The sequence below is a fragment of the Cyprinus carpio genome, chromosome B20 (assembly GCF_018340385.1).
Source record: "Cyprinus carpio isolate SPL01 chromosome B20, ASM1834038v1, whole genome shotgun sequence".
Taxonomy (NCBI): Eukaryota; Metazoa; Chordata; class Actinopteri; order Cypriniformes; family Cyprinidae; genus Cyprinus; species Cyprinus carpio.
In genome coordinates this window covers 30,057,443-30,083,024 of record NC_056616.1, presented here as the reverse complement: position 1 = coordinate 30,083,024, position 25,582 = coordinate 30,057,443, and the positions used below count along the sequence as shown (strand labels likewise).

Here is a 25,582-nt window from a genome sequence, read left to right as displayed (position 1 = left end):
ATAATCAGATCTTCAGCATATAGAACGTAACCTCCTCTTAAGATCCCCTCTGCTCCTGGAGGCCTGGTTAACCACATCTCTGATTTTTGTAGTTTAGGATTACTGTGGCTTGTGATCTATCTCACACTAAACATATCTGTTTGCTTGATTTATGTGTCTGTAATAGCTGGGCCCTTTATCAGACCTGAGCCTTCAGATGGTATGCTACTGAAGTTTCATTTTTGATCCTTCCTTTCTGAATTTAATTTAATTTAATTATTATAATCTGTGACGTACGGTCTGCATGGATGTGCACACCCACATATACTCTAAAAGCTGTAGAATAACTGGAGATTGTGAAGTCATCCTATTAATTTGAAGCATGTGAAGGGAGTTTCTAAAGTGTTAGTTAGAGCATTAGAGAATGTCCATGTATATGGGGAGGGGGACTTTCTCAACTGGTTGTGACTGAAATTTTTACAAGCTGGTTTTCCTTTCAATGCTTAAAGTGTGTTTGTTTGTATAAGTGTTGCTTGGTTGATGGGTTAGTGGCCCAGTCTCAAGTGACCCTTAGGTGTGAAAAACATATATAGTGATTTGACACATTTTAATACATTTGATATCATGATCTTAAAAACCTTTATATTGCAGGTCTTCTGCTTAAAATGCAAAGGAACACAAGAATCAAAATAAGAATCAAAATAAGCCTTTAATGCTACATTTATTTATTACAAAGGCTACATTTTTTTAATCAAAAGTGCAGTAAAAACATCAATATTGTGAAATATTATTTGAATTTAAAAGTTTTTTTGTGTGTATTTTAAAATGTAATTTATTCCTATGATGGTAAAGATGAATTTTCAGCAGCCATTACTACAGTCACATGATCCCAAAGAAATCATTCTAATATTCTCATTTTGTGCTCAAGAAACATTTCTTATTATCATCATTGTTGAAAACCATTGTGCTGCCTAATATTTTTGTGGGAACCATGGGAAAATTTTGTTCAGGATTCTTTGAAGAATAGAAAGTTCAAAAGAGCAGCATTTATATGAAATGGAAATTTTGTGCAACATTATAAATGTCTTTACTGTCACTTTAGATCAGTCTGATATGTCCTTGCACCCGCTTTTGGTGTGAGGTATGCTGGCAGACCTTCAAAGCTGTAAGACTGTACTGCCCATGTTTACTAATGACTGAACACATTAAAGCCGTACTGTGTGTGTGTGTGTGTGTGTGTGTGTGTGTGTGTGAATGTGCACGCGCATAGCCAGGAAATTGACCCTATTAGTGGAACTCATCCAGGTTCTCAGTTCTGTGGCAGACTGACTTCTTGTCTCCTGTCATATCCTATCATTTAATCTTGTCTCCAAATGTCTTGTCTCACTTCTGCTTTGCTCAAACAGTGGTCAGTCAAAAATTATGTATGCAATACCCATTATTTATTGTTCGCATTCTTATTTTTGTAGCTTTTTCTAGACAGAATACACAAAAATGCTTTGTTTCACATCAGGCAAAGAGCATGTTGCATGGTGACGTCCATCTGGAGGTAGTTTAGGGGTAAATTGCGATGGCTGTATTCCTAGGTGCTTAGTGAAATGGCCACCTTGGGACTGAATTAAGAACACAAGGCCAAATAAGTGTGTCACCTGAGCTGAAGTGGGTCCTCTTAGAGAGAGAAAGAGACTGTGTGTGAAAGACTGCCCGCTTTTACTGCTCGGGACGTTTGCCAGAAGCACACTAGCCATTTGCTGTAACTTTGTAAGTAATTTCATATACTGTATATAAACAGACTTTCTTTCTTTTTATACTCTCCTCTTTACTCCCCTCCACCAAACAGTATCTTCATCCTCATTGAATTTGCTTTTAATTGTTGGTTTTCAAAGTCTGGTGCAGCTTTAAGGCATCATTATCTCTTCAGGGATTGAGTAGGTTGTTCTCTAAGTTGCTGTGTAATTGGTGATCTGTTAGAGGATGACATTTCTGTTCCATTTGTTCTCTGTAGACATTTGCCCTTTTGGCCATCTGGCTTTCTGTTCTTAAATCCTTTCCCTTTTTATATTCCAAAAAGTCAACGGAAGCCCAAATAGAACATAACCTGTTTTTGTTTCAGCAATAGCTTGTGTGTGTTCAAAGTGCATATCGGTCAGAGTTTGTATGCGTCTCTGTTGGGGCGGAGTTGGGATGCGGATGAAAGGACATTGATGCGCTCTTGGCTTTTCGGCTCTATTCAGATACACACAGAGTGAGTATTGTTAAAGGAACTGGCCCTCCCGGAGCTTCACTGCTTTGAAGGAATCGCCAATGCATTAGCTTGATATTGTCAACAAATGAACACGTTCATAGTACAGCGAAAGCGAGTTAAACACCGCAATCTGCTCTCTTTGCTCTAGTTCACAACCACAATTAAAGGGTTAGTTCACCCAAAAATTAAAATTAGCCTGTGATGTACTCACCCTCGAGGCATCCTAGGTGTAAATGTTCCAGTCGGAGTTATGTTCCAGTTGGAGTTATATTAAAAATTGTCCTGGCCCCTCCAAGCCTTACAATGGGGGTAAGCAGGTGCTTTTTGTCAACAGTCCAGAAGACGTGAAATAAAGTGCGCACATCCATAATAAAACGTGCCTCACACGGCTCTGGGGGGTGAATGAAGGGCTCCTGTAGAGAATCCATGCGTTTTTTTTTTTTTAAGGAAAAATATCCATATTTCAAACGTAATAAACAAACGTAAATTGATTTTCTCACTTCCGCTGACTATCATACATGCAAGCCATTCCGGCAGATTAAGTATGAAACCCATATTATAACCATTACACATTTTTGAATTGTGTTTTGAATTTTTTGACAAATAAGAGAATAAATATAATAATATTAAAACATATTGCAGTTAGTAGTTTTTTTAAGTTGAACACTAAGAACATGATGTCCAAAAAGCCCAAAACCTTTTCATAATGGTTCTTTGTTTTAGGGGTGAAATGTATCCTGGACATATATTTTATGAATTGCTTTTTAATATGTGGCCACATTACACCCACAGTTTAAATGGTTATAATAAGAAAAATAAAGCACTCAAACATTTGGAATGCAAAGTATTTTGGAAAGTGACACTACAGAATTTGGGAGGGGGACAGTGAAAAATGCCAGTTGACTTATGTTCAAAAAAAATCTCAAAATGAAAACCAGCTTCAAATGAGCAAAATTCTCAACATGATCAGGTCTGCAGTTTGAGTGTATAAATCACCCACCATTTTAGTCTCAAAAGGTCAGTCAAAACTGGAGAAACCATCAGAAACATTAATAATCAAAACTGACTGTTAATTGAAAAATATTCATGCTTTTAATGGTCAGGATATTGATGTACTGTAATCCAAGTAGATCTACTGAAAAGCAGCAAATGTGTGTCAACTTTAGTGGACCTTTTCATTTCCTGAATTAGGGTTTAATAAAGGGCAGAGAAATAATGCTCACGTATCAGCTCATACCTGTCATGTGTAAAGGGCATTCTGCTATGAAAGATTAATGCTGAAATAACTCTGAGTATGTTTTTCTACCTGCCAGCATGACCACTCTTTTCTTCAAGACCCACAGCTTGCATGTGATTCCCCCCAGCTCTTAGGCACCCACCTGGGGCTCATGAAAGGGAAGGAGTGCGTGGAGTCTGGAGCCTCGTGGCTATGTGGTCTTTACTTAACCTCTCTTGTGCACAAGTTAAAGACAAGGCTGTTAACTTGACAAATCGCCCTCTTTTCCAAGAAGTGCTATCTTGACCATGTTCTTTGCAGCATGTCATCTGTTCTTTTAATTTTCAACAAGTATCATTATAGCATTGTTGGCTGCGTTGTTTTGAAGAAATCACTTATTGTCATTTTCTTTCACATCTTTCCTTTCTCTGTTTTTCCAAATAATATTTTAATTCTTATCCATGTTGTTCTCTGAGGACTTAATGTATTGTAGTCTTGGTAATTAAACAAGGGAGAGGGAGAAATTATGTTTTGATCTCTTGCCTTCTTTGACTAGTCTGGTTTCGTTTTGTTACATAAAAAGGAAACAATATACACTGGGTTTTGTAGGCCTCTCCTGTTGTGTGTTTTAAGTGTGGGTGGATTGCCTTTACATATTGTCCCATCTAAACTTCCCCAGTGTAATTTAAGCTTTTGGATCAGATAAAGTGATAAAACTTTGTTTCTGTTAATGCTATGTGTCCCTAGTCCATGTTTTGGAAGCGTCTATGTGAGAAAGCCATTATGACTTTCTAAAGACTGTGGTCCATTGCTTGTGTAAGTGTTGCCCCCTTGTGTTCAGTAGAAGAGATTGGTGGTACAGTTATACAATATTAAAGCATATAATCCATTGAAAATGAGTGTGTCTGTGATTTTGATTCAATGTGTTCTATGTGCTGCTTTCTTTTTGGCTGTAGGATCTGTCTGTCTGACACATTTCCCCTTTTCTCCACTGCAGGACATTAATGTTTGCATCATGGAGAACTACCCAGAGTGCTCTAACCCACGTCTCTTCTACATCGTTCCATACTTTTGTGGACAACACCCTCAGTGCAGGTAATTATGACCCATCAATCTTTGGGCATTAATGTTGATGATGGCTGAAATGCTTTCAAACCAAAAATAATCACTTTTTTTAACGGCTTTCACTAAACTTGTACACATGCTTTTTGTTATCGTATTGATGATTATACTGTAGAATTAAACAGCTGTTTTGAAATCATGCAGATTTTCTTCCAGTTCTGCATTTTCACAAGCCTAAAGGGATATTTCTTCCAAAAAATCTAAATTGTCATTGTTTACTCACTCTCAAGTCGTTCTAAACCTGTATGATTTTCTTCCAAATATATTCTGACAAAGATATTTTGAAGAATATTTAGGTTCTCATTGACTTTTGTGCAAAAAATAAAATGGAAATCAAAAAAAGCTGTTGAAAGGATCTTTTGAAGTAATTTTGGTAACCAAGCAGTTTTGGTTTCTTTTGACTACCAATTGAATTGTAAAATGTCATAATTTACTCATCCTTATGTGGTTGAGTAAATGATGGCAGAATTTTGATTTTTTTAGATGGACTATTCCACAAGGTCTTGTGCAGTTTTCACAAATAAATGATTTTAAAATCTCTTCGGTTAAGCAAGCTGAAATCTTTGTATGTTTTCTTGTCAAATAATGTTTTTGTTTTTTTTTTTTTGGTCGGGTTTTTGGGGTGTGGTGTTTGGGATGTGGAAACGTTATAGACAACTTCCTACTTGTGGGAATTCTGGAAGAGTTGGAGGATGTGTTGCTCCTTCTGGAGAGACTCCTACCTCACTACTTCAGTGATGTCCTAACCATCTACAAGAGTCCAGGTGTGTTTTATTCAATTACTTTGAAATCTTGTGGGAAATTAAATAAAAAGAAAGAAAATAAATAAATGTCAATGCAAATGAATGAGCATCCAGAGATTCAGATAAAGAAAAATAATTGAAACACTCTTTCATTATCTTCTGGGAACATTTTGTAAACTCATTTTGCACACCGACTTTAAATCAATAATAAGTGAAGCATGTTCCAAATTATTTTTATCTGTCTTGAATTGCACATTGTAGCTTTCTCTGTGGCTCATAGCTTTGTAAATCTGATTTCTCTGCAGAATTTTGGAAGATGGGGAACCTTACAGGCACAGTGAAGAAGCACATGCCCACTCTAGAGGCCCTACAGGTGCTTTACCAAAGGATGAAGTATGAGTATGACTTTTACAACTTCATTCGTGACCAGTTCCATCTCACCAAGAAGAAGATCGGCCTCAAGTCCACCTCCCAGAACTCTGCTCATGAGCCTGAATTTCTCCGTGAGCTTGCCCTCAGGACCCATGAGCCTTTTGAGGAGGAGGAGGAAGAAGAGGAAGAAGAAGAGGACGTGGGGCAAGAAGATGCCAACATCTGGTTGGTTCAGCCCTGAGGAGTAGGCATGGCAGATATCTCATAAGCTTGACGTCTATGTCCAGTCAGGAGGTAGAGTCAAAAGTCCCAGGTTAAAATTGGGTGTGTAACCCCTGTTTTTAACGGGATGGCCCTTCAAGACACTCTCAAGAGGAGAAGGGGGTCACAGAAGCATCTGAATAATTATTTAAGGAACCAACATTTGTGGCAAAAGGATTTTGTTCACGTTTATGAAATTGAGTTGGTTATGGTCATTTCTTGGTGAGATGATTGAAGATTGGATTTACAGGGATATTGCAGGATTATCAGAATTGAGGGATTAACTAATTGTGGTATAGCAGAATAAGATACTGTAGAAGTCTGATTTTAGGCACTACTTCTGTAAACTTGGTACCTGGGTGATCTCAGACTCACACATCAACACAGACTTTCACACATGAACACATTCAGACTATGCTATGGAGGCGAGTAAGGAACACAACAAAGTGCCAAACCTTCAAAGTGCCAAGGATTACTGCATTAAGCCTAGGAGCCGTTGCTGTAATCACCATAAACGAACACGATATAGTCATCTCATCCTCACTCGCTTCCTCTTCTGGTTCCAGAAACCTGCTGCAACTCTGTGCCAGAATTTCAGTTCTAATCTTTTTTGAAAGGATCATTTTATATTGTACATGTAAGGTGTTGTACAATGAATCTAAAACTTTTGAATGCATGGTAGATGTCACATGCAGCACACTGTTCATCTGAACTGTTTGATGTGGATGTTAAACATTTTCTCGCTTTGTCAGTGTCTCATCTGTTGTGTTCAGTCGTTGCGTAAAATTGGGCCCTTAAGTTTCGATTTGGTACACAATAATAGTTCACACGAAAATGTAAATTGTAATGTTTTTGTTAGCAGCAATACAATTTTATCCCATCCTGGATTTCTTTACAGTGTATAATATAAAACTACTGGGATATCAAACAATACCTTGCTAGTTAGAGGTAATCTGTTCAAAGTTCACCAGTGGTTGACTGTGACAATGTTTTATACCATATTCATCTGTCAATGCCTAATATTTTGGGCAGGATCACAAGCTAAAACAAGAAGACAGTTATATTAAACTAAATGAATTATTTTGGAGGTAAAATGAATATACTCATGATCAATAAAACTGTCACACATTGAAAAACAAGGAAAAAACAACTGACCACAGGACAAAAATATTCTTGAATGTGAAAGCATAAGTTTGTACATTGCATTTTAAACCCAATTTATATATATATATATAATTTTTCTAAATCATCAACATGCTGTTCCTCAGATCAGCACCTATCCATTAGGTTCCTGTAGTGTGTTTTAATTGAAGAATGGTCCACTTGCATTGTTTACAGATCAGCTTGATGGGACGTTTTTGTTGAACTATGCTGGTAAAGTGAAATGAATGATTAATTCATGACTAAATAGATGCTATAGCTACAAGCTCTCATAGAATTTAACATTTCCCATTTAAACTTGCTAGTTAAGTATATAGGTGTATGTACATGTTTTGTGTTCAATGTGGATTTTTATATTGTTTAATTTATTGTACAGTATTACTACTTCTGATGATTGCATTCCATGTACAAATCTCAGGAAAAAAAGAGCAGATATATATATATATATTTTGTGACATCTAACAGCTGGCAAATATTAAAGCATCTGATACTTAAATGTTACTTAAGGACAGCTGGAGTGACTCTTCTGGATACCAAAACTAATTGAAGTGGCTAACATTAAGAATTAACTGCACCTTTACTGGGAAACCTCTCAAAATAAAAGCATTTTAACAGCAGTTGTTGTTGTTTGTAGAACCTTTTTATATGTGCTATATGGAAATATTTCTTAGTCTGTTATATTTTCTTGTTATATATTTCTTAGTATATACTTATATATTATGGTTACAAAATGCTATGTCTTATTTTATGGTAACTAAATTATTTACATTGTTTTACTAACTTCCTTTTATGGCAGTTTAAAGCCCCAATATTTATATTAGTTATTTTATATATCGATTATAATATTGTTTACTAATGATTTCAAACAGGGTGTTCCGTCCGTGAGCCCATTCAAAGCATAATAAGAACATTCTCTAGAATCCTTGTTCATTTACTTGATTAATTTCATAGATTAATTTACATTATTCTACGGGGCCGTTGAATGCTTGAATCTGATTGGCTGACGAACGTTCTGAGGTGTGCAATTATTTTCTGGGAAACGCACGCCACGGCGAACGTAGTTCCAGGCAGCTCTCTTGACCGCATTGGAGTTCAATATCACTTCGCATAGTAAAACTATAATAACGGTCACGCAGTTTGCACAAAAATGTGTTGTCAGCGCTGCCCTGACGATTTTATTAGTTAGCCTATACAGTGTAGCAACTTAAAAGGCTACACATGACATTTCTCACTAGCGATGTAATAACAGCGCTGTTTAGAGACGCACAGAGGTACGTTCGCCTAATTCACGCAATCTCTCTCTCTCTCTCTTTCTAATAACTGCATTAGAATGCTATCAACGTCTCAAGCCTCCGTTACCAGTTTAAAACGACGTTTTGGTACTAGCAAAAGAGCCATTGGATGAGATGCGGAAGAAATAGTCCTACTCACAATAGCGATTCAAGTACAAAAACCGGACGAATGCCTTTAAATAAATCATCGAATCGATGTATTGAGGTGTGGTAACCGTAGTATAAGCGGAATAATTGCTTCGCGTCGTGGCCGCATCACCACCTCGGGTGCATTATTTTTCTAATAATTCTACGGCCCGTCATCAATTATTCCTTACGTATTTCATTCACTGAAGCGCGTGACTGGTTTCTCGCCTACAAAAGACCGACAAGCCCGAGCAAATAGCATTCTAGTGTTGGCTGTGAGTGCAGTGGACCTTCTTAACGAACATTCCCCTTTATTGAATGACTCGGCCAGTGAGTGATACGGACGTCACAGAACAAGCGAGCGAAATATAATAAAAGTCACTTGCTAGCACCTGACAAAATAATAAAAAAAGCTTTATGTGCTTCTTGATGCTTTGATTTTATTGAGTGAGTGAATAATGATTCAATGATGCACTCATAATACGTTTACTTGTCACCACCTACTGGCGTAAGGATGCATCACTTGCATAAATGAATCTTTTTGGTGAACTGATTCAAAAGTATCGAGTCACTAAGATTAATCAAAATACAGTACCTGCCAGTAATAAACACGCCTGTGGCCCACTGATCTATATATGATGTTCTATATTATAGATCAGTGCTGTGGCCTTATTTTAGAAATGGCAGGATATGGCCATTTTAAAATGGCGGCATAAAATCTTTTTTCTGGACACTTAAGTTACAAAGCATATAGAGAAACTGGGGAAAGGCCTGATACCGTAATCAATTTAGGAGTCACTGTCCTTCCAGATCCTGTCCGTTTGGATAAACATGAAGGGCTTTTGATCACTCAAAGTGAAGGTAAGCAACAGAATAGCTCTTCTTCATAGTTTAAATGTCTAAGTATTTTCTGATTACACCAGCTGTGTGTGTGTGTGTGTGTGTGTGTGTGTGTGTGTGTGTGTGTGTGTGTGTGTGTGTGTGTGTGTGTGTGTGTGTGAGAGAGAGAGAGAGAGTAACTCTCAAAATGACAGAGGTAGAAGATATCACTTGAGTATATTGACTTTCCCCCATACTGTATGATGCATTGATACACGAGAGAAAGATATTAATATGAAATAAGTAGTAAATAAGAACCGTTGCTACAACCTTCTACGCACAGTACATACAATGTAGTAGTGTAGATCATGCTGTTGGGATGTTGTTTTGCTGTTTACAGATTTCAGTTCTGTGTGTGACAAATCTCAAGACATCTAACGTTATTTCAGTGATATCTGTAAGGTGTTAGGAATATTATTTTTTGTGTGCTTTTACATAAAAATGGCTGTAGCAAGGGAATATATATATATATATATATATATATATATATATATATATATATATATATATATATATATATATATATATATATTTTTTAATCTGTCAAGTAGAGTGTGCTAATGCCTCTGGCCATATTGTCCTTTGGGTTGAGATGTGGTGATGGTGGTCCTTGACATCTGGGTAGTTGACATAACATTTCATCCGTGTCAGTATTGTGACATGCTACATTATACTTCATCTAATACTATTTCAAAACATTTTTATCATTTGATTTCGGTATGTCATGCAGCTTTTATGGCCTGATACCACATAAGTATTTACGTACAAAGATTCATTTTTCAATTAAAAAAAAAGCATCTTGAATGTTAATGAAAGTTAATTGACATTTGTCATAACAACCTTTTATTTGTCAGTAAACTATATGCAAAAGATAAGCAGATACTCTAAAAAGCTTTAGGAGCGGTCTGCATCGATGTACTGTAGTAAGCCAAGGTGTATTTCCCCAAGTTCAACAGAAGTGGGAGCCCTTGCTTCAGGAAACCCCCAGCTGTAATGGTTTCAATTTCCATGGCATTTATACCGCAGGGCATGTAAACAGAATGGTTTTGCTGCAAAGGTTCAGCTGTTGTATTTTTCTGTTACATTCAATAATTTTCCTTATTTATAAAATTCAAGTACTAAGGACAACACACACACACACACACACACACACACACACACACACACACACACACACACACACACACACACACACACACAACCTTAAATTGTCTTAATCTCACGTTTTAATCCTGGTGAGTGTTAAAGGTATCATTTAGGTTGGTTTGATCTCTGTCTCTAAGGTTTGTTCTGAAATAGGTGTCTGTGTTTGCATTGGTGTGGGCAAGTTGGTGTGGGCAAGCTGTTGTGCTTAGCTGGGTATCAAAGCAGGGTCAAAGTGCAGTGTCCAGCTGGCCCTGTCCACAAGAGATCATTTCTATTTGTGTTCTATTTTTGCCAGCACTGATAACTCAAACCTCACATGCACAAGTAGGGAACAACATGTCCCCCTGGCAGTTTTTAAAAAGTTTTTCAGTAGCTTTTGAATAAGTGGGATGATAGTATTTGCATTTTAAAAAAGCCCAGTTTTTACTCCTGTAAAAAAAATCACTGTTAGGTACAGTAGGCAGAAGAAGGAAATGCAGAATGCCTGTACCATAATAAATGAGTGGGTGAATTTGTTGTGTAGGATGTGTAAAGTAGGCCTGCTTGGACTGTTCTAATCACAATAGACATTAATTTGTGAAATATGCTCATGCTGACAATAGTACTCCCAATATACACAAAAACAAAAAGGTGTTCATGTGAATTTGTCCAGTAGGGGCAATAAGTAAATGAATAACTCACAAAATTTCCTTTTTGTACACTGAGAACCTCTGACTTCAACAATAGACTGTTAGGCTATTTATTTATTTGACTTTTTTTTTTTTTTTGTAAGGGCTGGCAGTGCACAGCTTGTCCTGGGCCTCCTCCCCTCTGTCACAGCGAATGAGAGACGCCTGCCTTACACCCACTAACCTGGAAAATATTTCCCACCTTTTCCATGAGTAGATTCTTCTCATTAGATAATGAAAGGTGAACAGCACAGGAAAAGGACATTTAGTACCTGCTTAAATCACCAATATTTATAGCCACTGTAATTATTTTAATAAAACAGGTCTAATTTAGACATGATGTCATATTTATTAATATATGACATACTTTAGACAAACATGTTGCTATGACAACTGCACATGACTACAGCAAGACTCTACTATCCCTGCTTCTTTGGTCCAAAAACACACAATAAATTCATAAGCCTGAAGAAAATTGTAAAGTCTATGAAGAGAAAAATAGCTGTATTACACAAAATCAAGACTTTACAAGCATTTTTAGTAGATAATACTATTTTAAACTCTTCAGCATTACATTCCTCATGTCATGCAAAATGAGGTAAAATACAGTACAATAAGATAAAAATGATGAAATATCAAAAAACAAAATAATACAAAAGCACCCAGAATAACAAAGTTCTGAAGTATTATAAAGTACAGTCACAGTTTACTTTGAACAACACTGATAAATCTGGAGCTAAACCCTGAGATGCAGTTGTATAAAAAAAACAGCTTCAACTAACAAGGTCTGTCTTTCAATGAATCATGCATAGAAACTTATCACACCGTTAACTGATAATGAACAAGTGTTTCCTTCTTCCAGTGTAGCTGAAGGCAGTGTTCTTGCTAATACTGTCAGGTAAAGTAGATAAATGGTGTTTAAGGTCCATTACACATTAGTGCATCAATTATGATGTTCACATTGCTATATGAAATATATTTGCAAAAACTATTGCTAAAATTAGCAAATTGTAAAGCCTATTTAGGAAACACAAAAAGATTTGTTAGATGTTTTTAAATCCAACATGAATATCATAAAAACTGTAAAGTGAGCAAACACCAAAACTAAAGGACCTTGGACTACAAAACCAGTCATAAGGGTCAATTAAGAGTTATACATTATTGTTAGGATAGTAGGACAATATTTGGATGAGATACAACTATTTGAAAATCTGGAATCTGAGGGTGAAAGAAAATCAAAATATATGAGAAAATTGCCTTTAAAATTGCCCAAATGAAGTACTGGGCAATGCATATTACTAATCAAAAATTAAGTTTTGATATTTTTACAGTAGGAAATTGACAAAATATCTTCATGGAACATGAGCTTTACTTAATATCCTAATGATTTTTGGCATAAAAGAAAAATCGATAATTTTGACCCATACAATGTATTGTTGGTTTTTGCTACAAATATACCTGTGTGACTTATGACTGGTTTTGTGGTCCAGGGACACATTTACTCCTCTTCTGTGAGTTTTTGCTGGAGAAATCCAGTCATTTCAATAGGAATCCACACAGATTGCACAACGGTTTCAATTTGGTCACAGATTCTTGGTTTGAAAGTGACTTCTGTGTTAACTGTGATTCATACATTGCTACACTATTGACAATAGAAAATGGAACTTTTTGCACCCAAAATGTAGCTGAAATTTCCTCAGTGTGACAGCAAGAATCTGTGCATAAGCGGTTTTGGCTGAAATGCAAAAATACAATACTTAATGGTTTAGATAAATGAGGTCCTGCCTTGCAAGCGCTTTGTTAAAATTAAGATTTTCAGAACAATTACAAAATATTAAAATATTCACAATCAAATAAACCAAAATGTTTTAAGTAATTATCCAAATTTCACTAACAAACTCTCACACGCAGAATACATCTACCCACAAATGCCTGTCTAGTATCACACTTGTCAGAAACACCTGATGTCTCATTCAGACTTGTATATTGGAGTATGTAGTGTTCTTAGTCAGTAGAGGCACTTTGAGGAATCCTAGGTTAATATGGATTTAGGCTTTGATAGTTTGGTTCATCTCTTGTGCATCCACTGCAGCATTCTTCATGTTGGGCTTGGAGCCTAGAGCTTCAGCTTCTTCTAAAGTCGAGGTGAGGGGCTGTCCCAGAGTTTCTGGCAGAAACATGGTCAGGATCCCGATAATGAAGGCCAGAATTCCCACAATGAGCTACAGAATAATAGAGAGCATAAGCTACCTTAGCATTGTTCAGTCCAGCAAATATATATCATGTTGTATCATGCTTCAGTTCTAGACCACACTGTACTTGATCAATTGAGTGCTGTTACCTGAGGCAGATAGATCCAGACGTCAGCAAGGTAAACACAGAAGGGAGCCCACCACACTTCCCACCGACACATCATACTACCACTGCCAACAGCCAGGGACCTGTTGGACCAGATACAGTGTTATTAAATCACTATAGATAACATGCATGTATGTAATTCTCTTCCAGTCAACTTCAGATATGATCAGTAAAGAAATTGATGAAATAGGTTGTTTCTAGATTTATATATATATAATGTATTAGAACATTAAAAATATTGTCAAATTAATTTAACGGTACTGGATAAAAGTGAAGCAGACCACAGCAGGGAGATTGAAAATTAGTAACTTACTTTGGTGCAGTTAAGTCAAGTCCAGTTATGATATTGTGTTGCAATCGTTTTAGCTTTAGACTATGAATGTATCCATGGGGGATCTCAAATGTATTTGAGCCATTTTTAGAACATATATTGTTATCTTTATAATGTATTTCCTAACAACAAAGTGTTTCTACATGAGTTTTTTTGTGTTCAGACTTGAACATCTGGTAGTATGTGATCCTCAGTCCGTTCAGTGTATGATGCCCAGTTTTTCTCTGTGTGCATTCACAAAGTCAGCAAGTGTATGACAACTATCATTTTAAAATCTGTCTAGATTTAAAACATTTGTTTAGTGTACTCTAGTCTTTAGTGTGGATGGCTACATATAGAGTATTAGAATAAAACATACCTGATGATTGTGGGGTAAAGCTCACAGGTGTACAAGTAAATCAGACCAAATGCAATGGCGATAGCGAATTTCCCTGTCATACTCAGGACTATAGCCAATATCTCAATATCCTGAAACAAAAAGAGAAAACACTGAGTGAAACTATATCTATCAGCAACAATGTTTCAGCCATCAGCTGTTTGGAGAGTTTGCCAGTAGCAGGCCATAGTAGGGCTTCCTTAAATTCGGGATCAGACACAAGTCTAAACGTCCCCAAGACATGTCCCCTTTAACCCCCTCTCAGACGCCGCCAGCTGTCATATGTATAAACAGTCACTTAGATGACAGGTCTATTTATAGATTTTGGAGCAACGATGGCTGTACTCATGCACCACACTTGGCCATTTCAGTGTGTCAGCAGTGTAGCTATTAGTTATGAGGGGTGAGGTGATCCTGATGGAATATCAACCCACTAAAACATTCTTCTTACCCTGTGCTTTCAGTGGCCTGCTGGTAACCAAGACTGTTTGGTATGGTGGCCCAATAGTGCACAACAAGAGAAACAAGCCACAACACAACGAGAACAAGTCACAACGCAACAAAATTAGCACAAGACAATGAAATTAGTCCTACGTGTTGTGTTGTGGTGATTTAGTTGTGTTGCCTGTAGTCTACTGGGCCACCGTAGTTTGGAGGCTAAGAAATGTGCTCCATTTATTTCATAAATGACATCCCTTCATTTCTTTGAAGTCATACTGCTCCCTTTGATGACCTGTATGTATTTTTAATCTGTGTATAAAGAGGGCTGTTGCTCCTAATACAGCATGTTGAAATTCAGACAGACATCACAATTTTGATTCATTTATACAATTCACTGAACAGCAGAGTAATATTGAGTAACTTGAAGTCATACTAGAATTAATTTTTGCAGATTTCTGGGCAACACACAGTAGTGGCGTTTTGATTCATAAACTCATAGACTTTTTTTTCTGAATGAATTAGTGGCTGTATACAAGTATGCATACTTTCCTAAATATAGTAGGCAGTAACCAGTAAGTGAAAATAGTATGTCCAAATTTACAAAATATAAAACAGTAGTCGAAAAGTACCTAAATTACCAACTTCTTTGGACTTCCTTTCTCATGGCCTCATGGTTTGTGAATGACATAAAAGAGATTCTATATAGAATACTTTTTTTCTGGTTGCAAAGTAATTACTTATTCAAAACAAGGACCCACTCTGCGAGTATGGGAATTCAGATGCAGCCAGTGTTTGGAACAAAATGGTTGAAGGGTTCAGTGACTAGCTCATAAAGACAGTCACTTGTCACTGCGTGCAACATTTTATTAAGTTCATCTTTTCATACACAATTATTGCAAATTCTTGCGATGATAAATGGCTAAAAGCAGTGTATGTACTGATTCTGATTCAGTTTAGTGTAAGCATAGCATTTAGTGAAGAAGCATCTGAAACACTTATAACTTTATAACCTTTCATCCAATAGCAATTTAACAACCATGCTAGACTGACATACTGGGCTTGTGCATACATGTATTAGTCTCAAGAAGCCGAGGAGACACCTGCAGATCTATAATTCAACAGGCTGCCATGACACTGATGAAACTGCCATTTATTTTAAGTTAAACTGAAATTTGGCACTGACCATGAGGGAAAGTGGTCTAGTTGACACTTAACACCAACTACAGCGTATAGAGTGAAAAACATACTGACATGACTTCCATGCCTCACATATTCAAAAGATTTTTGCATGTAAAAATAATTCACATTCCCAGATGGTTGAACACAGATTTTGTGACACCAGCAATAACACCATATGGATATCTGCATTGCAGCAATCTGTAACATATAGCTTGTTATTAATTATTAAATGCAAGCGAGACAAGTTGGACAGTCGATTTGACACACACAGTAAGGTTTGGGGCTTGTTGAGACATGCACCACTGTGAATTCTCTGGCCAATCCCACAAGAAAAGGAACAACAATATTGTTTTTGGCAGAACTGTGTGTCCCAAGTAGCCCGAGTTCTTAAAAGTATTGTAATACCACAGATCCTACTAGAGAGTCACATGAGGTTCAACTCTGTCTGTATCATGTCACTTGTGAGTGTGTCTAGGGACCATACAGTAGGAATTAAACTAAAGAAAATCGAAGTACGGGGATATCATCTACACAAGCTTTTTCACTGCATTCCCATCCTCTAAATAGAAGAAATGGTGCTTTTAAAACCTTGTTGGTATACCAACACAGCTTCTAGTCATTTGTTGCAATAATTACATGGGCACTTTTTTGGTATATGAGGTGGGATGTGCATGCCGTGACCAGTCGCTTTACATACATACTTGTGTGTCTTCAAAACTTAATCAAGAAGATGAATTCAAATTCCATAAAATGTAGTTAATGTGTTAAAAGCACTAAGAAAGTGTGTGCAAAAGGGTTCATCAAAAACAGAACGAGAGGCTCTGATGCAAGCAGCTGCCCCAGTTACCATGTGAAAGGCAAACATGCACACAAACACATGTTCACTCTTGCCAAGGTTAATCATTCATTTTAGTAATCACTTAGTTCTTTCCAGAGGTAATGATAATGAAGCAATTTGGTTCTACACCTGTCAAACCAACTTAAATTTACAAGTTTGCCCAGATTAATATTTTCTACAATTTGTTATGATTTTGAAAGGCTAGTTTTTAAATTTTGTGGCTTTGCCATGGAAACTAAATACAAGGCCATTTTTTTGCTTTCTTATTCCTTCACCTTATACTGTATGTATAAGAGACACAGAAAGGTTTGTTTCGATTCCTAAATACCAAACATATTTAACAGTGCAGGACTTAGAACCCTAAACTCAGTCCCTGAAAGCTTATGTTCACCTGCTTTCAATGTTGAGTACAACACGCACATCTAAATATCCAATCAACAACCGATGAATAGAACCAAGACCCTGTCCTACTTTTTTCCATAATCCATTACACTCAGATTTACATTATAATATGGAAGAAAAGATTTAACACTACTTCCATTTCATTGTAACTTTAACGGTGTAATGCCATATCGCAGTGTGTATATAGTGTATATCACATGGATTCACACAGACATGATTTCATACCTGGGGAACCACAATAATGAGCATGCAAGCTACTCCACCAAGCAGCAGAGCCGGGGCACATGTCTTCTTCCTGCCGACCCGATCCATTGCAATGCAGCCAATCAAGTATGACGGAACCTCAACAGCACCTAATAACAGTCAAATAACAGATAGTTAGCTTGAGTGCTGTTAACTTCTATACTACTGAAACTAAACTGCATATAGCTCAGCAGAAATGCTCCAATTCAAACAATGCAGTACGTAAGGCATGTATTTGCTGGTTTTTGTATCTCTTGAAGTAGCAACTTATTTTTGCTTTTGGAAATAATTTATTTATTTATTTATTTTTTAAAGCTTTCTGTTTTTTAAAAAAGCTAGTTTTTTAATTTGTCATCTTTTATGTAATGGAAAAAAAAGAAGTCATGAACAAACAATGAGAGATTTTTTTGGGGAGAGGAGGTGACCTGTTTCATTTAAAGCATCAAAACCTTCTTGAGAAAAAATGCTAGCACATGCAAACATACACACATCAGTCCATTACCAGCCAGGAAGAGATTGATATACTGATTTCCTCCAAGGTTGACAGACCCCAGGCTGAAGACATAGTATCCCAAGCTTCCGATGAACCAGATAGCCCAGCATGTGGCGCTGCGACCAGCCATTTTCAAGCTTCCAAACATGTCCAGGATGCTTAGCCTCTTCTCAACTTGCATTGCTCTTCCATCTTCCTGTGTTTATTGTCATTCAAATTCGTTCTCCATCATATTCATCCTTTAGCTCTGACACCTAAGGTTTAAAGGATTCAAAGAATACAAAAGCCATTAACAAGACCACTTTTTCCCAAATCCATGACTTTTCAAAACTGTTCTTCTTATCATTTAAATAAGCACTTAGAATATTCTAATATGATGTTTACAGTGTCTCACAGCATTTCATACTGATCCAAGTTTTGTAATTTTTTGTGTGAAAAATATGTCCTTGCAAATGTTTGCAACAGATTTTTGGCAGCAATTACTTTTTTAAGATGCTTCTATTTAATTTGCATTTCAATTTATGGTACCTCTTTATTTTTGCATGTCACTTTTCTTTCCATTTCCCTTATTTTGGTGTTTAGTATAGCTTTTTCATCAATCCAAGTATGGAACTACTAATAGCCGGGTTTCCATCCAAAGTTGTGAATTTAACTTATGTGCAAAATTGGAATATGGTACAAAACATTTTGTGAACAAGCACCATTTCCATCCAATGAGTACAAGAAAACAAAATCCTTACTTCCTGATAAACTGGCACCATACATCACTAAGAAAAGTAGGAGAAGCTACTGAATATAATAATTTTCCTTTATAATAAACTACTTGCACCTCAGAATGAGCAGACGAAACACAATGAATGCGGTTATTGCTTTGGGAGGTGGATGCTGCTGTTTGGGAACGCAGTCGTTTAACAGTTCTGGGAGGCAGTTATACAGAAATACTTTGATGACAGACTTCTGAATGACCATATAACAACATTTCAGATGCTGTGGAAAAAGATCGGTCCTCTGGTAAGTCAGGATTTACCGTCCAATAGCGCTAAGGCACATGACATTTTTGATGTGCTTTGAGGAATTTATTCGCAAAATGCTTTTCCATCTTCCATTATTCACATTAACCCTTTTTCGCACAAGTGAAAAACCACCTCAAGCGAGCGTAAAAACTTTTTTGCGAATTACGGCATTTTTAATCGAAATTCAGCATTTCCATCAATCGATTCTGATGCGATACTTCAAAATGCGCATTAAAACAGGGTGATGGAAACCCAGCTAGTGTCTCATAATCTAAGGTCTTGGTAGGAAAGCATATTCTGACAAGGGTATTATTCATGGCAGGAACAGTTTCCATGTGTTGTCAGTGCGAGTCTACCTTAAGGGTGGGTGGCAGGCCATTGAAGTAAGCCATAGTGTCCAGCAGCTCCTGGGTCTCCTTGTACCGGCCTTTAGCCATTAGGTAGAAAGGTGTTTCTGGAAACTTCCAGCAGTAGAGCAAGAACGGAGAGGTACTGAGGGTGAGGATGATCTGGTAGATCCACCAGACACGAACAAGGTACCCCACTAGAGCAACTACCATGATGCCCACAGCAAAGGCTGCATGCACATGCATAGAGGTCCATGTGCGCACCTTAATTCCTGTAAAACTGTTTACATACACAAAGACTACAACCAGATACCCGCTCGACACCTGCAAATACACACCCACACACACACACACACACACAGAGAGAGAGAAAGGGGTTATTAGAAATAAACAATGATTAAAATAAATGAGCAGAGAGAGTCAGATGGAAGCAGTGAATGAATGATTTGCTTTCCTGAAAATGTTTTCTCTTTCCTTTCACTAAAACCCCCACCCCACCTCCAATGGAAGATCTTTAAATGATTTTATCAAACATTGTGGTTAAATGCATTAGCAATATATCCCCTTATGGCAATCGTAATCAGGCACAGCTAATCAGTAATTATGAATCATAAGCTGACATCTTTATTAATGTCAGACACCTGTTCCCCCATGCAGTTGACACGTTTACAATTTATATATTTCTGCTTCCTGAAACTAAGTAAAGAAGAGACTGACGTTTTTTTGTTGTTGTTGTTGTTGTTGTTGTTGTTGTTTTTACTTTGTGGATGTTGTTCTTTTTTTTTTACATTTAACTACACTTTTCAGTTATAATGGGAAATTATTTTTAAAGTGTTAAATTGCTTTGTTGTATTTAATCTTCAGCATATTTTTATTGTTTCAGCTGTAGATGTCTGAAGCTTCTCAGCTGTGATTAGCAGCTTTGATTTAAAACTAAAATGCAACGGCTAAAAAAGTAAAAGTGTAAAATGTAGGGTGAGTAAAATAAAGGAGAAAGACATTAAACAGCTTTAAATAGCTACATCACCAGCCCTCAGACTGTAACTTACTGCAAAGTATTCACTTGAGACACAAACAGCCTATTTAAGTATGTGTATGAATGTTAATGATCTAGGGCTGTCAAATCGATTAATCGCATCCAAAATAAAGGTTTGTGTTTATATGATATGTGTGTGCACTGTGTATATATGTATACATAAACCCACACACATACATGTATACATTTAAAGCTGCAGTCATATCTGTTTGAAACCTGCAATTCCAGTTATTTTCATAATTATCATCTTTATGTGGGTTGTGCATAGGCATGGCTCCTCAGCACAGATTAATCCAATGTTTTTAGGAGAATGTGTGGCTGTCAGTCACCGCACCAGTGTGGATACTGTACTTAGTTAGGAATCAAAGATTCTACATCTTGGAAGTACCGTATGACCCAAGAATTTTCACCGGATATGTCTGCCACTTTTGTTCTGACCAACTGAGGGGAAAAAAGAATTACAATAAATAGCGATACCAATGGTAATTAAATCAACCGCTTAGCTCATATCACATCAAACTAAGCTAATTATTATTGTTATACTTTGTTCTAAGATTGTAAATGTTAACAAAATCAGCGCTACCTGACTATGTGTATATAGTGTGTATTACCGATACCTGTAGATTTAATTTCTGTACAGTCTAATCTCTAATAGTCATACCATTCGAATTTTATATGAAGAAATTTTTCTTTTAAACCAAAATGCAAATTCATGTTCCAAATACAAATCTCTTTGAAAAACAAATCTTGTGTAATCTCAAGTATTTACAATCAAATGCACAATTAAAACTGGAATATAATCATTTACATGTTTCATTAACACATAATCCTTTCTGGATTACAATCTGCCATCAATATGATCAGTTTAATTATTCCAGCTGCTGTGTGAAAAGGCTATAAATCGTCCACCACCTGCAGCATCCTCACATGCGATATAGCCTACTAGACTAAGGTAAGGAGATAGTTTTGAGCACTGGCTGGCTATCTACTTGCTCAAAAAGTTATCATTTTAAACCAAAAAAAGTTACGGACTGCAGCTTTAAGAAGAATATATGCACTGTATATTTATATATAATCTAAATCATATATATGTAAACATTTCTTATACATGTATGTTTGTGTATTTAAAAATGCATATATCATGTAAACACAAGCTTTAATTTTGGATGCAATTAATCGTGATTAATCGATTTGACAGCTCTAAAATATTCAGAATATGGACCAATCCACTTACCATTGCAAGAAGGAAACGCATCAACACAAAGAGGTAGTAGTTCCCTGTGAATGCAACAGTGACCCCAAAAATAAACTGGCACAAGCTGGTAGCCATCAAAATGGGGCGCCTGCCAATTCTGGAAAAAGGAAAAGCAAAAATATACACATTGTAAATGTTTTCAGTTACCTACAGAAATATGTATGCAGCCATAGACAAATAGCTATATAAATATAATATAATATAAACTTTTGCTTTTTAAATCAACTGAAGCATGAAAAGAGTTTTATCTGGTTGTATCATTCAGTCAATTGCCATTTCATGGTAGAAAGATTTTCTATTTACAATTTGATATTTATGTGTGAACAGCTTTCTAAGGACAAACAGGGTAACTGTCTTGTTAAAGCAAACCAACTGGCATTTTTGTTTGTTTGTTTTTTTGCATGCAAATGGCTCACTTATGTACACCAGCATGACTTCACCTTTGGCCATTCTATTTGATTCCATTCCTATGCATTCATTTAGTTGTTAAACCAGTAATATGGATAAACACTCTCAGAACAAAATAATACTCTTCTTAAGTTGTACAACCATGACCAATCTGATGATAAACATGTACAAACACATAGTAGTTGCTCCAGTTCTCTGCTGTCTAGAATGGAAATGAACAGTCATTCTGTCTTCATGGAATGTGGACCTGTGATATCCTGTTTATGTGCAGCAATGCAGTGTCTGCATTTCTCACATCCTGAACAGCTTTCTCAGTGCTCTTAGTTATCTTGTTGCAGAATCCAGTATTTGCCAATTGTAAACCATCTTGCCATATTTAGGTATAATGTGGCCACAGCATATAGAGTTCACTTGTCTTGTCACACTCCATAATCATTATTTATGTGCATTGATCTGTCAACAACTACTGTGTAATAATACATTGAAAATCCATTTCTGGACTTAACCCCTTAATTAGTTGCCTAACCATGCTGTTGTATAACAAATAATGCTTTTTTGTCCTAAATAACTATTCAGTGCTGTTTGTGCTGACTTACCTATGTTCTTGCAAGCCTATTTCAACCCCTAAAGTACCTTTTATTCACTGAATTCATACCATATTAAACTATTACATTTTTACTGATGAAAGTATCTGTTCTTTTCTTCATTGATTTATCTGAATACATTTGAGATGTGTTTTATATGCAATTAAGTGGTTGTTGTGGAGACGAATGCAATAGACAATTTACCTGTCTGCAATGTCCCCAAACACCAATGCTCCAATCAAAACTCCCAGCATAAAAGTTGGCTGTGCAAGCTTGGCCAGCCATTCCTTATCGCACACCAGGTCCCAGTCTGTTACGATGCTCTGCTCAACCTCGCTGTGATCATAGACAAAGTCACCACATGACTCCACAGTCTTGTTCCCAAAAAACTCGTATTGAAAATTGATGGCATCAAGTCGCAGAGCTTTTAAACAAGGACTAAGTTCCCACTGGTCTCCTCCAGCTGTCTGTACAACCACTGGTCCATCACCTGGCTTGTAGTGAGTCCATATATCTGCCAGCGATGTCGATGAGTGATTCCTATATAGAACGTCTGTGATATTTGAAGGAGAGTCACAAAGAAATTTAGGTGTTTCAACTAGGAAAACCGAGGCCAGGTAATGTATTCCACAAGAGATGGCCTGGAAAATAGCAGCAAAGTAAAGACATGCCTGAAACCTGAAGGGAAAGAAGGATCAAATTAAAGTTAGTTAATGACAGGAAAGCCCACATCACTGAATATACATTTTTAAATAAACTATTCATTGATGTCTGTAAAGCAGGTCAAACAATAATTTTAAGAAAAAGGACTAATATTTTGCAAATATTGGCATGCAGGCAATTGAAGTTTGTTTGCATTTCTACATTGTAGTGTCAGTGAATTTTACAGTCTTCCAGGATATTTACAGATATGAAATCCTGTTTAACATATTGTGCAATATTTTTCATAAAAATGATATAGTTACCTTCAACCTAAGACAATGTATAAGCATATGAAAAACTGAAAAATATTGTGAAAATATATATATATATATATATATATATATATATATATATATATATATATATATATATAATTTTCTTTTTTTTTTTTTTTATTAAAGCTTGGTAATTTTTTGAAATAAAATATCCTATGTAGCAAGGTAACCCTCAGTTTTTTTTTTTTTTTTTTTTAACATTTACGAACACACACACAAAATTTAATTGAAAACAGAAAATATAAAATATTACACACACACACACACACATGTATAAATTTAATTGAAAACAGATATTTTTATATTTTATATATTTATATATTTTTTTGTTTTAACATTGTACAGGACTGGAGAGGCTATTCTTTTACGTCATGTTTCTAATAGCCTACTTTTACACTAAGAGCGCATGCGAGCTTCGGGTATTTATCAAAGGCCACCAACTTAATAAGAAATCTGCATCTTTCATGCATTAACGATGACACGAAGTAGATGTCAACAGTTTTTATGTGATCGCCATAAAACACTTTTCGGGAACAAATGGGTACCTGTTAAAGTGTCCAAGTTGGTCGAATAGTCGCTCCACGCCGTTGGTCATTTTCAGCTGTGCAGGATCCTGAAGAGTGTGAAGGAATCTTAGTTGACTCTTGTCAATTTGTACATGTTTGCTATCATAGATCTTAGTGGTAGGAGGGGCGGTTTCGGTTGGGAACTTTCCACTCCAAGGCAAGCGACGATTAAAGCCAAAAAGTTCGGGTAACGGTTGGTAATGCGACACCCCAAAGAATCAAGAACCCCTAGTGCCCTGAACAGCTGAAATTAGATCATATCGCCTCATCCTCGTATGCATTAAGTGTGCCAGTTTGGTTTTGCTTCCATTTTACGTAACTCTGGTCAGACTATCCAGAGTATAAATAGTTGACAAGATACTTCGTGGAGCCGAGCCCCCGGAGATATCCTCGTGACGTGAGATGAGTATTGGCCTAATAAATCATTTAGGGCTAGGCTTATTAGTGAAATCTGTTGTATTGTTTTCTGAGAAAGTAGCCTACAGTATATAATACATTTTAGCCTAAGTTTTGTTTTCTTTATCATACAGCATATTTTATTCCAAAGAATAAAGTAACATTAATCAAATTGACTATTACTCTAGCTAATATGTTAATTCAATCAGTGAGTGCGTTCTCTATAAATCAGTCTATCATCCTAATAATCATATAGAAGATCGAGGCTAGATCACATGGGAAACCTATGACAATGGTTTTATCTCAGTAAATGTGGTTTAGAGTAAAGTGTAAATCCACAATTTTTTTTTTCTTTGTCAGTGTTTTTTAGGCTACTGTATTTTGATTTTTAATTACACAGTTCAGAAAAGCATAGATTAGTATAATTGTCCTTCGAACCAAATTTATAGTTTCATCATATTTTTGTAATAGGCTAGTGTTATGATGATCATAACAGTAACACTACTACACTACATCATCTAGAGTGACACTTTGACTCTCTAACCACTAGACCACGACTTTCCTGAGAGAGTTTGACTCCTAACCCTAATGTTGTGGGTTCGAGTCTCGAGCCAGCAATACCATGACTGAGGTGTCCTTGAGCAAGGCACTGAACCCCTAACTGTTCCCCGGGCGCCGCAGCATAAATGGCTGCCCACTGCTCCGGGTGTGTGTTCACAGTGTGTGTGTGTGTGTTCACTGCTGTGTGTATGCACTTTGGATGGGTTAAATGCAGAGCACAAATTCTGAGTATGGGTCACCATACTGGCTGTATGTCACGTCACTATTACACTTTCTTGGGCAACGGAAGTGGAGATGTTCAATAGTAAGTTGCCTACAGAGAAATACATTTTCAAAAATATTCAGTTTTTGAAGGAGTGATGATAAACTGTCAGTTTTAAATGTAAAATGTTTAGATCTACTCTGAATGACTCTATAAAAGTCATATTCAGTATAATTTCTCATCAGGCAAGTCATTATTATTGTTACAGACACACTGTTGTTTGATTTATAGTGACCCTTACTCTTCCTTCTGTCAGTTTCTGAATGTGGGGACTTTTAACCTCTTCTCACTCCTAATTTTAACCTT

General features: G+C 36.5%; 2 protein-coding genes across 2 annotated transcripts; one reads left to right on the top strand and one right to left on the bottom strand.

Moving 5' to 3' along the window:
• The first annotated feature begins 5,210 nt into the window (after window positions 1–5,210).
• Window positions 5,211–6,451, top strand: LOC122141028 (uronyl 2-sulfotransferase-like). The gene is made up of 2 exons (XM_042746797.1): window positions 5,211–5,326; window positions 5,611–6,451. The coding sequence occupies exon 2, from the start codon at window positions 5,622–5,624 to the stop codon at window positions 5,916–5,918; it is 297 nt and encodes a 98-aa protein (XP_042602731.1). The 5' UTR covers window positions 5,211–5,326; window positions 5,611–5,621; the 3' UTR covers window positions 5,919–6,451.
• A 6,290-nt stretch (window positions 6,452–12,741) lies between these two features.
• Window positions 12,742–24,398, bottom strand: LOC109080770 (solute carrier family 22 member 16-like). Its single transcript, XM_042746916.1, is given in 9 exon segments — window positions 12,742–13,432; window positions 13,552–13,651; window positions 14,258–14,367; window positions 17,361–17,488; window positions 17,881–18,067; window positions 19,187–19,555; window positions 21,502–21,619; window positions 22,719–23,192; window positions 24,037–24,398. Coding segments are annotated over 9 exon segments (1,710 nt in total). The 5' UTR covers window positions 24,087–24,398; the 3' UTR covers window positions 12,742–13,258.
• Between the last annotated feature and the right edge of the window lie 1,184 nt (window positions 24,399–25,582).

What these genes read in the sequence shown, in the direction of transcription:
- LOC122141028 (XM_042746797.1), top strand. Translation starts at nt 5,622, where the DNA reads ATGGGGAACCTTACAGGCACAGTGAAGAAGCACATGCCCACTCTAGAG.